Here is a 17,360-nt window from a genome sequence, read left to right on the forward strand (position 1 = left end):
GCGCACACAGCCATAACCGATACACACAGTTTTCTGAAAGGTGGCAAATTACTTTAACGGAATGCTATTTACTACAGTATTACATAAATAAATAAATAGACATGAAAAATAAATAAATAAATAAACAGTATGCCTGTAAAATAAATAATACGCATATAAAATAAATCCTGAAAACAATAATGAGGCATACAAGTCTACTGAAATGAATACATGGAATTATGAAATAAAAGTCCTTTGAAAAACGTCCTTTTTAAAAATGATAACCTATTTTTTTTGTATTTTACTTTGTTGACTCATTTACATATGTATTGTCTCATTTATTATTGTTATTGTGATATTATTATTTCATCTTTATGTCATAGGCAGACTTATTTATCTAATATTGACTTAAATAATACTCATACATTTTCACCCATTTACTGCTGAATGATTAAGGAAGTCATACTTATTCAGGGAGCCTCATTTACATTGAAATATCTTTTGCAAGAGAAACCTGAGAACATATTATATACAGGTTTATACAAGATCAAATTAAGACACGTCTGTCAGACAAACACATCACTGTCTTGGTATAATAAACCTTAAAAGCTAACCTATCCTGTGATATGGTGTTTCGGTTGTTCACTTTGGTTTCAATTAAGGTGATCATACAAGAAAAATAACCCACAAACGCAAAAGTAATCCAATGACACTGCAATTATTCATTTCTCAATCATTCAGTCCGTAATTGATTACACTTTAAAAAGCGTCTTACCATCTCCAGCACTGTTCATATCAATGCACATGCAGGTCATGAGTTACAGAAAAATATTTATTTAAAAATGTATTTACAATGATGAACAAACAACAACAACAAAAATGTCCCTTTAAAATTAATTCACTCCCTCCGCCAAACCAAAACAAAGGTAATCGAATATGCTAAGCCTGAATGCATTTTATCAAGTGCTGGTTCTTATCAAGCCAACACGTCATGCAACATGTCACGCAGTCATTCAGTATCCTGAATTGCCCTGGCAAGTCATTTCTATTTAGGAAACTGACACGCCAGATGACATGCTAGACAGAGAAGGAAAAGGAAGAGTCAGGCATGGAGAGTTGCTGGTAGTAGATGAAGTAGTTATAGGCTAAATATATAATTTTAAAACTCCTGTATTTTAACTTACAGGGGACACTGTGCATCATAACATACTTCTCAAATAGACAGTATAATTGAACGTATGTAAAACCTAAGGCAGTACAGTAGAGTGCTAACTAGAGTGTTAATAAGGTTAGAACATCATTATTACACAAATTAACACAATATAATGCTTATTTTTACAGAAAAACTGACAATGCTTGATATGTTCTGTTCTCCAAAATAATGCGTCAAATCTTCAGTAGCTGAGCTTCAGCTGATTCAAATGACAACATCCATCGTCTATCTTCTGCTTCAGTCTATTCAAAGCCATTTAAAGGCACGTAAGACTGCTGTGAGCACGGTGAAGGATTGTTAAGAGGGCATGTGTTTGCCAGAGGTTTGACAGCCTGTTTGCTCTGTGTTTTTATGGAGGCTTGGTGGAGGACTGCAGGCCCGGGTGGGGTTATCTGGACTTCTGTGTCGTGGCTGTTTAATGTGTGTAAAGGAAGTTGTTCATGCTTGTATGTGTGACTCGACGCCTCACTGAAGGCCTCAGGTATGTGGTGAATGTATGCTTGACTCAGAGCCAAGCCGAGGATCTCTGTCTTTTCCTTGCAGAAGCGCAGTTCAATGCCTCGACGACGGGCCAACACCAGCTCCCTCTGCGCCACCTGCAGCTCCTCCCCGAGGCGCCCCGGTGACCTCTGCTCCCGTCCGAGCCAATCCAGAGCCATGCTGCTGCGCATGTACTCATCAAGTCCTCTCTGAGAGTAATAGGAAATCACACTCTGAGGGGGAGGAAAGAACATAAGCAGTTATCAGTGTGTGTATCAGCAAATACACCAATGCTTTATTGAAAGCTGAATCCAGGGATGAGATATGTGCTTGGCAAGACCTGTACCTGTCGAGAGCACTGCCTTTCCCTCAGAGCCTTCAGTGTCCCGTTCCACTGCAACAACTGGAAAATTGTCATCATCTCCTGCAGGGAAAGAGAGGGGGAGAAAGTGGGAGAGAATGAGACAGACAGAGAGAGAGAGAGAGTTTTGTGCAACCCCATGAGTAATGATTTTAATAACAAACTCAAACTCTGTGCTCTGTGTACAAAGGTCTGACAAAGATGTTTCTCAAACCCACACCTAAACTGTGGATGACTGGTTTGAAAAGATATTGTAAATCTTTATACCCCAGGTACGTTTCACCCTGATTTATAGAACACTCTTGGGCTGAACAGCTGCCACGTGTTAAGAGCTAGTGACATTTTTGTTAAACGGAGAAAGTCTATACATGAAGTGAAATTGACCTAATGACACACAGGTGGAAAAAATTGACAAATACGTTTTCTGGGGTTGAAGTCCAAGTTGTAGCTGCTGGCCTGTTTACTCTGTTTCCAACTGTGCATCTGCCCTGAGCTACTGGTTAACAATTCTGCATGACTACCAAACTATCCAACACCTCCTGTGGTGTATAAATTATCTGACGAACTGACAGCTGGATACCTTCTGGTGATGCTGTGTGTGTGTGTGTGTGTGTGTGTGTGTGTGTGTGTGTGTGTGTGTGTGTGTGTGTTTGTGTGTGTGTGTGTGTGTGTGTGTGTGTGTGTGTGTGTGTGTGTGTGTGTGTGTGTGTGTGTGCAGATATGTGAATGTATGTGTGTGAATGCATGTCATTGTCTGTCTATGTACATGTGCGCACAAATTGAGGTGTGTGTATTCATGGTGTATTACTTGGAAGCTCTTCGTCTCTATGAGCCATGGTATGATAATGAAGCCATTTCCCTCCTGCTAATAACCCTCTGTCTGCAGACATGCTTATTTACACAGAGGTAGTCATATTAAGTGTTTCATACCACGACTCCCTGCCGCAGTCTAACTAAGAGTGGGTTGGAATGGGAATCAATTATAAAAAAAACATACTAGGGAGGTAATCATAACAATGTAGGGTGGTTGTGTTTCTTGTTATCTTTGGCTTAGTAATGCCTAATTATGTAACAAGATAATGCTTAATTTGGAGTCCAATTATAAACACATTATTTAAGATTCCTTACCATCCCTTACCTTTGAAGTAAATAGATCTTCCATGCAATTACCACATGATTTATGAGCACAGCTACAATAGAAATAACATTTTGCAAATAGATCTTGGTCTTTTTTACCTGAAACTCCAGCATGGTCTTTCCTACGTAGGAGTGGAGCAGCAAACTGTAGGTTCCTATACTGGTGCTTGAATCACAAGCATCTTCTATAGAGACCTTTACAGAGACAACAGTGCAGGTCGACATTCATGTTGAGTTTAAATTCTTGTAATAAGGTGGATCATTATGTGTCATACTCACAGCACTGTCTGTGGCCGCCTGCTGCAAACTGTGAGTGATAAACTGAGAGTTGATACGTCGACACGGCAGCTCATTCACAAGCGAGTTCATCAGGGCCACGCGAGCTGCATCCCTCCGAGCCTCCGCCTGAGTGTCACACACCTGTGGACCAGGAGCAGATGAACATGAAGAGTCAGAAATGTTAAAACTGTGTAAAAACAGCAGGGAAAAGATGTGAAAATGTGTCACTTCAACCAAAAGTTTCTGGGTCTGCTGATATGCGTGAGTTCAACTACGATGATTTTACACTTCATTACATCTAATCATGGGATCAGAACTCAAATCACCAATGAGATTAGAACATTAGAGGCATTCACAGATAACCAATCACATGCCTTCTCTGAGCTGGGGGCTGTCGTCTGGGTCACAATGAGGCATTGTTGGATTTAAACAGAACAACAGATCAATTTAACAACCTTAAAAGTGTGTGACGGTCTGTTTTTCCACACTGAATGACCTTCAAGTATTGATTGTGAGCACTGAACCTCTGAAAGGATGTGAAAGCTGAATTATTTTAACAAATGCTTATGCTCAAAATTTATTTTGTAAGACAACCTGATTCTGGGGGTTTATTGTGTTGAGATCTATTCTGTGCTGCTGCAGCAAAATGAAGTGGAGGAATGGCAGATTAAACAGTATCATTACTATGTATTTATAGTAAATGATAGTAAATTAGAAACAATAGCCAGGCTGTCCATTTACATAGAATAACAAACTAAGTTATGATGTGTATTTTAAAATGATATTAAACACTGATATTATAGTTTCCACTCTGAAATTTCAACATTAAGACAGAAAAAATTAATTTGATTTCATACATTATTTTTATTTTATTTTACACATACACCTACATGACCAAAATTGAACATATGGCAGTATATAGTAATATATTATTATCATTAATAATAAATACAATTAGAACAAATAAAAATACAATCACTTGAAAAAAAATCAATAGCTAACTTAGTTAACTTTATGTTGATTAAATTAAATCAATAAATCAGAATTAATTTCAAGAAAACAAAAATAATGGACAGTCACAATCAACCACAATTATTCCTCATAATAGATAAGTCATTTTCACCATAACACACATCCAACATCCAATTCCTCTTTAATGACGATAACACTAACTTTTAACTTACGTACGTGTACTTCCACTTTCACATAAAGGATACCTGGTGTCTCGTTGACACAGTGCAGGTGTGTTAGATTAACTACCAAGTGTAGAAGTAATGCCGCAGATGATGATTAAACGCACCTTATAGTTACCAAAGCAGCTTCCTCCAGGCAGGGTGACATAGCAGACGTATGGAGAACCGGGGGACGGTGCAGACTCATACAGCAGCAGACTCTCTGTCTGGATGGCCGATTCCCTGACAGAACCATCTGATTCACTAGAGGAACCACTTAACCTCGCTGTCTGCCTCTGCTCCCAGAAGTTATGAAGCATGGCCACTACATTCACTGCACAAAAGTAGAACACGTTTCATCAGTTGTGATTGACTTACAATACAATACAGTATTTCTGTGCTATTCTCAGAAGGGAAACATTTCTTTTAGTCTCAATCTGAGTGAACCTATGAATAATAAATGTATCTATAAATCAGCATTCCCAGACAGTGTTTATTTAAGTAGAAGTAGGAGCTGTAAGTGCCACCCCATAACTTACACAAACCAGCACTTTGTAACCCTTTGAGCTTTTTCTGACGCTGAAACAGGTTTAAAACATTTCCTGTGTCCTTCACTGTGTGCCAAACTATTCACTGCAGCTCAGTCTATAGCAGCAGGGAAATGCTGACTGACACTTGTTGGAGGAAATAAAACAGAGTAATGACAAAATAATGAATTGCTCCCCTGCTTTGTATCATTAAGTAGTTAACACATCTTAAACAAGGATGTGTCTATATCTCCTGTTGAAACTAACATTCAATTTCTCACAAAGCTTCTTTACTCACAGTCTTTGGGGCTGGTGTCGGTCTCACTTTGCGACAGGTACGACATGATGCTCTCCTCCACTTCTGCTTCACTCATCTTCACCCAGTGTTTACTTTCACAGCTGCTCAAACACAATCAGTCAGCTTTTCTCATAAAAACGGTCCCTCGAAACAGCACACATGACCCTAGAAATTAACTACCAGCACCACCATCACAGCTCAGGAGGGAAACATCATGAGGAATAAACTTGAAACCCTGAAAGCCTCTCCACTCTCCCTTTCTCCCCTCCTCCTCCTTCTCCTGTGTGAACATCCCACCGGGGTTTCTCTTTTGAAGCAGACCACCTTTGTCACCCTCACTGCCAATTAGCTCAGAGGGCCCCTCACTCTTTCTACACACACACACACACAAACACACAGAGGTGTAGAGCTGGAATGCGGAGCCCCTCCCCTCTGGCCACGCAGCTGGCTAATCCCTAAACAGACTCGGACAGTTTGAGACCTGCACAAAAAGTTGCAAAGTTGAACCACAGATGGCACAATGTTCCACCTTTAAAAAAAAGGGACAAAATGTTTTTTTGAGGTTATATTACTGGATGCTTCTTTTTCAATAAAATCCCCCCAGTCCCCAATACGTAGTATTTAAGATGTGTGGGGGCTGGGATACTTTTGACTTCACATACTAATTTGAGCCCACGCTCTCTGAGCTCCATTCATGCTCTTCAATATGAATGGCTATTGTTCGCGTCTGAATTCACTCGCTCTCTGGAAGCCTCTTACACAGAAATGAATCAAATTCTGAGAAAGAAAGTGGTTTCTTCTTAAGTACTTTCTCATCTTTTTACATGTTATGCCTCAGTTGAGTTGTGCTGGCGTGACAGAGCAAAGGGGCATGCATGTTTATTTCAAGCTGAACGAATCTGTGCGTTCTGGAGCATGTTATGTTCCCACATCCTTGTGAGAGTTTCTACTTTTTTTGATTGGTTGCTAGGAGGGTGGAGTTAGCCATCTATTCAAACTACCATAATAGTTGGGAGACCTTTGAACCATGGGAGTTAAGCATAAATGAAAGCTCTTCATGAACTTGCACTCTGTTTGATTCTTAAATCCACACTCCCATTAGTCACTCTGTCAGCACTATAACCAGAATAAACTTGAAACGTCATCTTGGAGGTTTATATGAGAGTATCAACTTGAAGAATGTGATCACTTCCCTAGCGAGCATGTTTAGCACAGGTGCACACGATGTCCTGACAAAAAAAAAGAGTTATGTTTACTTATTTCTTAAACCATTCTTTTTAATAAACAGAGAAACACACACCTTATCAGCAATGTTTAAAAGGTTTAATTATCAAACATACAGATTCATTATTTACATTACACTGTACGTTTAACATGACAGTTCACTACAGTTCAAATAAAAAAACAGCCTGTCTTCTTACTTGAGTGATTTGCTGAATACATAGTTTGTTTTCATTCTTCTCTCTGGCATTTTCCAAAACAGAGCAGTTGAGTTGTTGCAGACACTGTTGCTGACTTTTTCCATCAACTATCATGTGTTTTCAAGTCAGACATTGGAGCAGAGGAACTTTGCAGCATCCGTCGACCGGAAGTCTCCGCAGTCCCATTTATCCCCAGAAGGAGGCGCTTTCCATACTGGACTTGATGTTACTTTGGTTCTCTCGCCTGGATTTGGTCACCAAGTTGGCTTCTCCCTTCTGCAGACGTCTCCTCTGTGCTGCTTTCTGCTGTTTGGTGAGCTGCCTCCGCACCTTCTGACGTACTACCTCCTGCAGCACACACAAAAACAACGACAGCAGGTTACTACAGACAGGTGTCTGTCTCTGTAAGGCAGACACAACAGTATCTAGACATGCTGTCTCTCCTTCAAGTCACCCGTCACATTCCTTGACAAACTGCAACACAATGTAAAAGCTCTTTAGCGACACCTACAGGACGTTTCAGTGTTTGTCAAAACTGTGTACTAGGATTGCAACAATGTCTAAATATCCAAACTTTCAAGGCATCACCTCAATCAGTGTTTGTATTTTGTAATGGTACTGTATTAGTGCCCCTTGCTGTCATCTTGACTCTTGTATAATACACTTGACTGCAGACAGCTGTGTGTGTCTGTGTTTTACTTACTGGTGGTATGGTAGAGCAGCTCCCTATGCTGCCCATTGTACCCTCACTGTCTGTCCTCATCCTCCTGTGTTCTGCCATGTGTAGCAGACTGTCTGAGTCTCTGCAGGAGAAAACACACATAAAAAAATAAACTGTTATTATTGCACATTTTACTGAAAAAATAATGCTATAGCTTCTCAAGTTACTGTGCATTCATATTAACAGATTAAAACATTATTTGTTGGCTTTGTACCACATCTACAGGTTGGGAATTCAAAGTTACCAATGTGCTTCATTTTGGATATTGGAATATGTTAACTTTGCAATATATTTATTACCTGAAGGGTTTAAACTCTTTGTTGGCGGTAGAAAGGTCTGCCAGCTCTGGACACTCATCCTCAGCCTCATTCAACTCTTCCTCAAAGTCCTTGTCTGGCTCTTCATCACTTATAGCAGTAGATGTTGTCTCAGTCTCTTTCTGTTCTTCCCCCTTTTTACTCTTATTCTCCTCATCTTTTATGTCCGCATTCATGTCGCTGACTTTCAGGCCTTCCAGCTCCAGCATCGCATGCTTATATTCCTCCAAGTCCAGACTGTCTTCTTCTTCTACCTCCTCGTCTGTCTCCTCTTTGTCATCGTTCTCCTCTTCATCATCATCATCATCATCATCATCATCGTCGTCGTCGTCGTCATCCTCTTCCTCAGGTCCAGATGGTTGCAGCATTGCAGCATCCCTCTCCAGATCTTTGGTGAAGCCGCTAGCTGAGACTTCGACATCTAGAGAATAAGATCGCCTGTGGGAATAAACAGTGACAACAAAAGAACAAGTAAGACTTGCGTTTAATGTCAAAATCACATTTTCTAAATGAATGCAGAAAAGACAAGTTTGGAAAACGAAATTTAAAAAAAAAGTCAGGACAATGTACCAGTAAATAAAATCAAGTTGTTCAATTTCACAACACAGAGACAACAACATGCAACACAAGCTTGCTGTACACATTTTTAAATGATTTTTAAAAAGATTAACTTTTTCTATTTCAGGAGTTTTAATGCAACTTAAACGTAGACATGAGCAGTTACCTGATGTCTTTGAAGGTTGGGAAGAGCTCGCTCTCATAATTGTACCGTTTGGCAAAGAAATCTCTGATACATTTGACATCTCTGTCAAAATACCTGGAAAGAGAGTTGGAAAAAGTGAGTGGGTTCATCTTTTTGTTTGTTTCATTAATTTTAAGTGTTTATTCATTTTAATTTTATAACAGCGACACCAACCACTCAGCATTAGTGTGTGTGGTGGACACCATTTGAGGGAAGTCAATCATCGTTATGTGGTCCTGGTCGTCCAGCATGAGGTTGAACTCGTTAAAGTCTCCATGAATCAGGCCGTGATTGGCCAGTTTGACTATGAGCTCCATGAACTCATTGTACAGGGCAGGTGGATCCTGCAGCTTGTGCACCTGACACCTGAAAGACATCACACACACAACACACACATTTATATAAAGAACAAAGAATAGGAGGAGTCTGCTATAACTAGTGTAATACATCAAGCAAGAAAGAAGGATGGCTTGTTTACATACAGTGGATATCCATTGATGAGCTCCATCACTATAGCATGTCTGTTATAATCCACAGGTTTGGGAACAGGAAAGCCTCGATCATACAACGCCTGAAAAATTAGGGGATGACTTAAAAGATGCTTGTGCTATTTTCTTTCTATTGCACATAACTTTCTCTGATTTGTTCCATTACCTTCATGTAGGCAAACTCTTTCATGGCAGAAAGGCGAGAGAGGTAGAGCCAGGACATGTTCTTCCTGTGTTGGTGGTAATCTCTCTTGTTCTTCAGGTTCCTGAAGGAGGTACGACCCAATCTGTGAAGCTTCAGAGCGTACTGCTCATCGTTTGGACTCGCCACAACATAAATATCTACAGGAAGTGAGCAAAACAAATATTAGATAGATAGATGTTGTCATTGTTTTAAGACAATGAAACACAGTTTAACAGCTCTCAAGGATTGATAATATGAATAATACAAGTGAGTACAATATTAACATCATGAGCTTCTGACATTTACATCCACCTAGGGAATTATTAAACAAATTACCATCTGTTAAATCACTACAGTGAAATTAATAAAATAAAAGTTAAAATATTATAATACTGCACAGTGAGGAAAATATGCGATAACATGTGGATTTTGCCGAGCATCACATTATTACTCCTGTGTTTTCATAATGGGCTCTGACTAGCATAATATATCGCTAGCATAACTGAACATACCTGAGGTGGACAGGGAAATGGCAGAGTTGTGAGCTAGGCTGTCAAAAACAGTGCATTTATCTGTCTCAATATTCTGCACTTTTAGATGTTTCTAGAGGCTGCTCGTGTCCCTTTCCGTGCAAAACCTTTGTTGCACTTATTAGCATTACTATTTGCGTCAATTTTGGTGAAATAAAACACAGACAGACAGTCTGTTCAGGAGGATTGCGAGGACTGTTAAGCAGAAACGATAACATTAGAGCCTAGCGATACTACAGTATTTCAAAAATCTTGCCCTGGGCAAATTTAGAACTTGGCTTCGGTTCCTTTGTAACGAGGCTATTTTTTAAATATAAGGAGTAGAAAGTTCAGATAAATGCATGAAAATGTAACAAGTAGAAGTAAAAGTCATCTGAAAAAGCAAAACTCCAGTAAAGTATAGATACCCAACATTTCTACTTAAGTAAGGTAACAAAGTATTTTTACTTTGTTACTTGACACCTCTGGTGGTAGGTCTATTATTTTCAAATTAGTGTGTATTTCCCTGGGATGAATCTATGTTTAGATAGTTTTCACCAGCAAATACTGACTGTACTATTATTATAATGTACATTTAAACAAAAAGTTCCTTGTAAGCAAATCATGCATGCTAAACGAATGTCAACAGACTCTGTAGTACGTATTAGACTTTGTTTTTCTTACCAGACTCTTTGCCCACTCCCATCTGGTTGCCAACTGAAATGATCACCTCTCTGGAGCACAAGGTCTTCAGAGCCAAGTAGTCATATCCTCCATAGTTCAACCTGTAGCCCTGCACAGCTGAAATCAACATACACACGGCACATTATATATATATATATATATATATATATATATATAAACCAGGACAGGTGAGCTTCAGTAAGCATTCCTGTGTGTTGTCTTACTCTTAGTGCGTTCATAGGCAACAAGTTTGTGTTTGACAAGCTCTCTGAGGATTTTGTTGCAGCCGCCATGTTTGAGGCTCGCGATGGAGGACAGGAGACTCACTGGAACGATCTCATGGTTCTTCATCCCCATCTCCACCTGCATGAGGAGACGTTCATAGATAGAAACAGGATTAGATCTTCAGAGTGCTCAAATTCAAGAATTATGAATTATTTTCTTTCCAGATATCCATAATGTTCATTCTAGATAGCCATAATGTAACTGTGACTATCCAAAATACATTCTCACTAGTAAAAATGTCATTACGGTCAGAACAACTGCAAGTTTCCAAGTAAGAATTACATTACAGATATCCATAATGTAACTGTGGATATCTAGAATTGAAAGCCCAATACACATTAATGTCAAATGTGAAGTAATTTGTACTAGTAAGAATGAGGTGATGGATATCTTAAATTATCATTCTGACTAGTAAGATTAATAGTAATTCAATTTTGACCATGATAAATGGTATTATGGATAACTAAAATGTGATTACAGATAGGAGTTTGATTAAATGTTAATTCCATTGCTAGGCAACGGCCTTGGTCCTTGTTAACTTCCTGTCAGCTGATGTCATTCACATTCACTGACACTGGAATCAAACTAGGACACATTTAGACTGTTTATGTTTACACATTTGATGACAAACCATGGATGTGACCGACCAAAGCTAGCCTAGCACAGGCTAACTCGCTACTTACCGCGGTGAGGACTCGGAAGTCGTCCCGAGATAAGTATCTCAACACCACGACGTTCAGCTTCCCCATGTTTCAACCGGATAACAAGCCGTTAGTGTTTATAATATTACTACTTTTACTTCTTCTCAGGCTCAGCAGTCCACATTGTTGTGAACACACGTGTAGGGCGGAAGTTCGAGGAACGGAAATACGTCACTTCAGGTTTACGCCTGACGTCATCTTGATGCATGTTTCACTAAAGACATTTATATTATTATATAATATATATAATATATAATATTATATATATATCTTATTATTATATAAGAAATTTAATTATACCACAGATAAGTTACATGACTTTTTAAAAAAGGTTTATAACAGTACAGCCCGCGTCCTAATTTAAGTTCTTTACATGTATTTATTTGTGCCTTATTTATTGTCTTTTTTCTCTATGCCTTTGTATCTTATTAAGTATTTAAGTATTCTTGTCATGTAATGTCATTATCATTTAATGTGTATTTTTTTTTTCCTGAAAGGATAACTTTTACATACACTTCTATGTTTGTCGAGCACGATGCCATACTGTTCTGTTTATACTATATTTGTTAAAATTTGCAAATAAAGAATAAAAAAACAATAACAAAATTGAATTGATTGAATTCACTTTATAAATACTTAGCCTTAGTCAAAAACAAAAAGAATACAACATTTTTAGATAACTATGAAAAGATATTTGATAAACCCCCTGGCATTTTATGAAATGTATAATTATTACATACATCTATTTATTGACATGACACTGTTTATGTATATTTATTAATTGATTTTTGATTTTATACGAGATCATTGCTGTATTTATTTTTTCTATTCATTGTTTTTTTAATATAAAAAAGCTTTCATGTGTTGTGGTATATGTTAGTATCTGACGCTTTCTGTATAAATGTAATATTTAAAGAAAAAAATAATAATTTTATCAACAAACCCTCTTAGCATGGAAGCTGGCTTTTGTCCACAATGTCTCACCCCATAAGGCTTTCCTCTTGAACAATAGCAATATTCTTATGAGAAACAAATCCCTATTCTTGCCAAAATGGTTTGAAAGAGATATAATCTATATCCTGGATCTTTTTGACAATGCTGTTATCTTATGAACGTTTTATGTCCGTACACAGTTTTGCTGTTCCCTCCAGAGAAAGTATATCTGTAACTTGTGCTATTCAAATAGATTTAATTTAACTTGTAAAAAAAAGCACTTGAGTTACAGTGAGTATAAAGAGAGTCAACCTGTACGGATGCTGAGTGGAATTGAACTAACAGTTAGAAAGTGTAAAAATAAACATATACGCCAGTGTTTTCAAAGGATGATTCGAGTTGTGCCTAGAGGAAAGTTTTACTGGAGGTCCTTAGTAGAGGACATAAACTGGAGAAGAGCTTGGCTTCTAACCCACAAATATTGCATAACTACAGACTACACTATAATACAGTTTACTATACATATACTATCCATCTACTTTTGTGAACAAGGACCAACAAGGACCACAATACAATATGTCATGTACACTGACAGACAGATGTCAATTAAATTGTGCCTTAGTTACTGCTGAGATATACAGTCGTAATAATAATTTGCTGTTTTCCAACTTGCAATTTATTACATCCTTTGTATCTGCAAGGTTTGAGTAGCTCTTCCATTTCACGTGTGCATTGCATTATGGGGCGGTGGTGTGAATCTGAAACAGTCACAAAAATCCCATTTGGACAAAAAGCACAGGTGTAAATAATAAAAGGAAAGATGACTGAATCCTACTTAACTGCTTTAGACTTGTATTCTGGCTTGCTGTCACACTGTCATGGCTCACTGGCTCATTGGAATATAATTATTAACTATAACTGTGTTTTTCCTAATATGCTGTGAAAAAGACTTATGGATGTATAGGATAAAATATTGATATTAAAACATATTTAATATGTGTTATGTGTGTATTAATGGTCTAAAATGTATTGTGAATGTGTTGGATATCATTGATGCAATGGTTGGTTGATTTATTGACTTTTGTGTACTTTTATTGTGTTTTGTAATCACGATAGAGCAGCAGTTAAGTTTCCCCTCGGGGACAATGAAGTGGCCTATGATGTTGTGTAATAAAATGAAATAAACAGTGATGCTAAAGTGAAATGGGATGGTCAAGTGTGTGTCCGTTTGTGTGTGAGAGAGAAAGTGTCAAACAGAGATTTAGCAGCAGGTTTCTGTTGCCATAGCAGCTGGCATTCCGTGGGCAGGTAGGTTCTAAACAGTGTGTGTGTGTGTGTGTGTGTGTGTGTGTGTGTGTGTGTGTTTATTCAGGACTGCGCTGTGACAGACACCACTCTGTCCTGCTCCCAAAACACACACACACACACACACACACACACACACACACACACACACACACACACACACACACACACACACACACAGGCTATGTTGACTCAGTGAAATTCCTCCACTGGTTTATTTAACATTCTGCAGTTCAGCAAGTGCCTGTGTCCAAAGAGAGAGCAGGCATGTGCACAAAATGAAGCATAGCCCTGAGTGTTTTACTGACCTTTTTGTGATATTACTGAACTGAATAAGGTATTTTATTAGTAATTCATTTACTCTGAAACTTTGGAAGTGTATTGGCCAAGACACATGGAGAAGTGTGCAGAGAACAGGACTGAGACAATGCGCTCTGTGTGAGTCTATCAGTGTCTGTAAGTGCTCTGCAGGTCCATTAATGTCTGTTTCAAACAGTTATTTACACTCTCGGCACTGCAACATGGTTTGTTTTCTGTCTATGACCACTAAAGGCTCCTTTCTGTTCACTTGTGTCACTACGGTGTGTTGTTTGCATTAACAGCTCCAGCAGGTGTGTCTTCTGTGTCTTCGGTGGTCAAATATACATCTGTACCCCACTTCATAGATTACAATATAATGCATTCTGATAGAACAACAACACCACGAACTAACCACCCTTAATCAGTTAACATGTATTACAGGGCGATTCTAGTAGAATATATTAGATTGTAGATTTCCGTTTCACTGTATAATGCAAAAGTTTAAAATAGTATCAACATGGCCCTTTGCAGGATTCATCCAAACGATTCTGTTCTTTTCTCTGAAATACAATATGTCCCATGTTGAATGTGTGTTTCCGAACACACCATTGTACTCTCTATGAGAAAGTTGGACTATCTTCATTACACACCCGTAGAATGGAGCATTGGTATGTGTTTCTTTATACGGCTATTTTACATCAACTTCCATCCTATCTGTGTTCTCTTCTGGCTCCTATAAACACCAGAACCTGCAGCACCCGCTCCAGCAGCCTTATTATGTCCAATGTTCCTCCAACCAACACTGTGTTTGGTGAAAGTAATTTTAAATATTTAGCACCTTTATCTTGGAATAAACTACAGAATCATTTCAAATGGGAATCCCTCATCAGCATGGACCATTTCAAAAGCAGGATTAAGGACTTTTTTAGTGCAATTTGTGCATGTACTGTCTCTGAGCACTGATCTGCTTTTTATTTTAAATGTTTTATTTTGTTGATTTATCATATTTAGTTGTGTCATGTTTAGTTGTGTGTCATATTTAGTTGTGTGTCATGTTTAGTTGTGTGTCATGTTTAGTTGTGTGTCATGTTTAGTTGTGTGTTGTTTGGGTTTTAAATGTGAAACGTGTACTTGTTTATGCTGCTGTCTTGGCCAGGACAATGTCTTTGCTGCTCTTCATTTGGACGCTAGATGGCACTGTGACACAGGTGGATTCGCGTATCTGCTGAGCTGCTGTCTTTTGTCTTTTATACCTTTGTTGTCTCTGGTTTAAGTCAAGAATCGGAACAGACTAATTTTACTCTTGTAAGTGCACCTGGCCTCTTGTTTGAACAGAAGTGTCTATGTGATATTATGCAGACACAGTGTTTCTAACAGGGTCAGGGCTTTGATTACAGAATGAGTGTAAGAGTGCATTATTGCTGGCTCTAGTGTTAAATAGACCCCTGGATTTGTTATTTCACCAGGATGATGAAAAAAGGTATTCAGCTGAAAGTCGTGATAGCAAAACATGATTGGAAACCCTCCTACTGACTCACATAGCCGCTGACATAATTTAATGTATCTTTTGTTTAATAAATGCAATCAATTGCGCAGACCCCTGGTCCATGATGCTTTTAAAAACATTGCAATGTAATAGTAGCACGATCAATTGATTTACTGCATGCTGCTTTATTGCTCTGCAACTCTTATTATGATTATGTTGATTCTTAATAAAATTTATTGTTCTGGCTTCTCTGGAGACTCAAGTGTCTGTCTCATATAATCATAGACATCTTTTCCTGTTCACCTCCATCTTTATCTTCTACACTATTTTATCTCTTATTCCATGCTGAAGGCAAATGGGAACACATGATATATCTCTCCACTGATTGGTTATTAGTGATAATAGACCAAGTCTGATTTTGATCAGATTATCATATCCTGTATCACAGTTTCTCATAGAATTTAATTTTTAATACTCTGCTCCTAAACAGTATCATGACTTCTGCTACTACATGTCTAGGTAGAGGTCTGTAGAGATGGATTCGGCTGATAAACTGAGTGTGTTTCTTACTGATAAAACTTTGCTCCTGTGGCTCTCAGCAGCTGCAGATTTAGAGTCTTGAGGCAGAATTTCTTGTTGAACAGCCAGTGACAGACAGGCGCAGTCGGCTGTTTCACTGAGTCTGGACAGTTACACACAAGCACAGACCAGAGCGGCCGATGGTGTGTAGTTGAGCTGGGGAGAGGGAGAGTGTGGAGCCGCCTGTGTGTGGAATTATCTGGAACGTGGTGGAGCGGCCATTCCTGCGTGCGCATGCACACACACACATACGCGCACGCACTCACTAACACACAGTGAGATAGTGTCTTCTTTCCAGATGTGTGTGAGGGAACTTTTTGCCATGCTTCAACACAAAGCAGCTTTCTTTTCAGACTTCAAACCATTCCATCTGTTTCTCCCTCATCTCATTTTTTTCTTCGCCCCAGTCTCAGCTGTATAGACTCAAATATATCTGATTTAAAAAAGTGGCCATAATGTTTTGGGACCAATTTACCTTCACTTTGTGTGTTTATGTGTGCACCACTGGTCTTCAGATGTATTGTGTAAAATGTGATGACCCTATCCATTTTCTGTGTATAGAGGGCTGAACATCCTCAATGGACCTGCGATAAATCGGGATCCTTTGATTAGAAATTAATGAGCCCCTCGTTAGTGTGAGATGAAAGTGAGAACTGGATAGGTCGAAGTGATGAAAGGACCTTTGCAGTGCAGTGCTGACTGAAGTGAAGTGATCTCAACATTTGATGTACACATAGTGTATCAAAGCTATCAGCCCTTCCCCCTATTATTTCATTCACATGAAGAAAGAACCTGCTTATGATGATTTAATAATGCATAAAAGCTGAAGAGTGGTAGCATATCTACCCAATCCCATGTTGACCCCCAACCTCTTTGTAGCATATGTGTAAAATATGTGTTTAACAATGTGTTTAACAGAGCGATCACACCAATTAGGCGACAGAGAAAGCTCAACTAATGTCTGAACAGCAAGATAAAAAGTCATGCTTTTACTTTTACTGTTTACTTTTTGTTTATATCGCTCTTGAATTTCCTTTGCCGCGTTGCTTCAGAGTGTGTGTGTGGGATCACAGGAGACTTTCCCCCATCGGCCCACAGAGGATGCCCGCTTCACAAACACGCGTGAACAATTTTGAGGGTAATACACACATACTCTCCTAAGCACACTCTCACAGTGTCAGGCTGTTAAATTGCTTTCTTGTTGTTTTCCAGCGTTAAGCTTCAGGGAGAGAATGCTAAATTGAGGCAGGAATTGGAGA

At 38.7% G+C, this 17,360-nt stretch overlaps 2 protein-coding genes across 2 annotated transcripts; both read right to left on the reverse strand.

The window, feature by feature from the left end:
• Positions 1 to 1,489: 1,489 nt before the first annotated feature.
• On the reverse strand, positions 1,490 to 5,522 carry LOC310946334 (protein limb expression 1-like; the record flags this gene model as incomplete). The annotated part of the gene is given in 7 exon segments (XM_083912776.1): positions 1,490 to 1,570; positions 1,573 to 1,905; positions 2,019 to 2,096; positions 3,270 to 3,365; positions 3,450 to 3,590; positions 4,750 to 4,955; positions 5,447 to 5,522. Coding segments are annotated over 7 exon segments (1,011 nt in total).
• A 1,233-nt stretch (positions 5,523 to 6,755) lies between these two features.
• On the reverse strand, positions 6,756 to 11,648 carry riok2 (RIO kinase 2 (yeast)). Its single transcript, XM_083912937.1, has 10 exons — positions 11,481 to 11,648; positions 10,737 to 10,875; positions 10,513 to 10,629; positions 9,302 to 9,477; positions 9,130 to 9,218; positions 8,822 to 9,013; positions 8,630 to 8,722; positions 7,888 to 8,343; positions 7,571 to 7,670; positions 6,756 to 7,215 (listed from the first exon to the last, which is right to left on the reverse strand). The coding sequence occupies exons 1-10, from the start codon at positions 11,544 to 11,546 to the stop codon at positions 7,054 to 7,056; spliced, it is 1,590 nt and encodes a 529-aa protein (XP_083769063.1). The 5' UTR covers positions 11,547 to 11,648; the 3' UTR covers positions 6,756 to 7,053.
• Between the last annotated feature and the right edge of the window lie 5,712 nt (positions 11,649 to 17,360).

The sequence above is a fragment of the Echiichthys vipera genome (genome assembly GCF_963691815.1).
Source record: "Echiichthys vipera genome assembly, chromosome: 4".
NCBI classification, from domain to species: Eukaryota; Metazoa; Chordata; class Actinopteri; order Perciformes; family Trachinidae; genus Echiichthys; species Echiichthys vipera.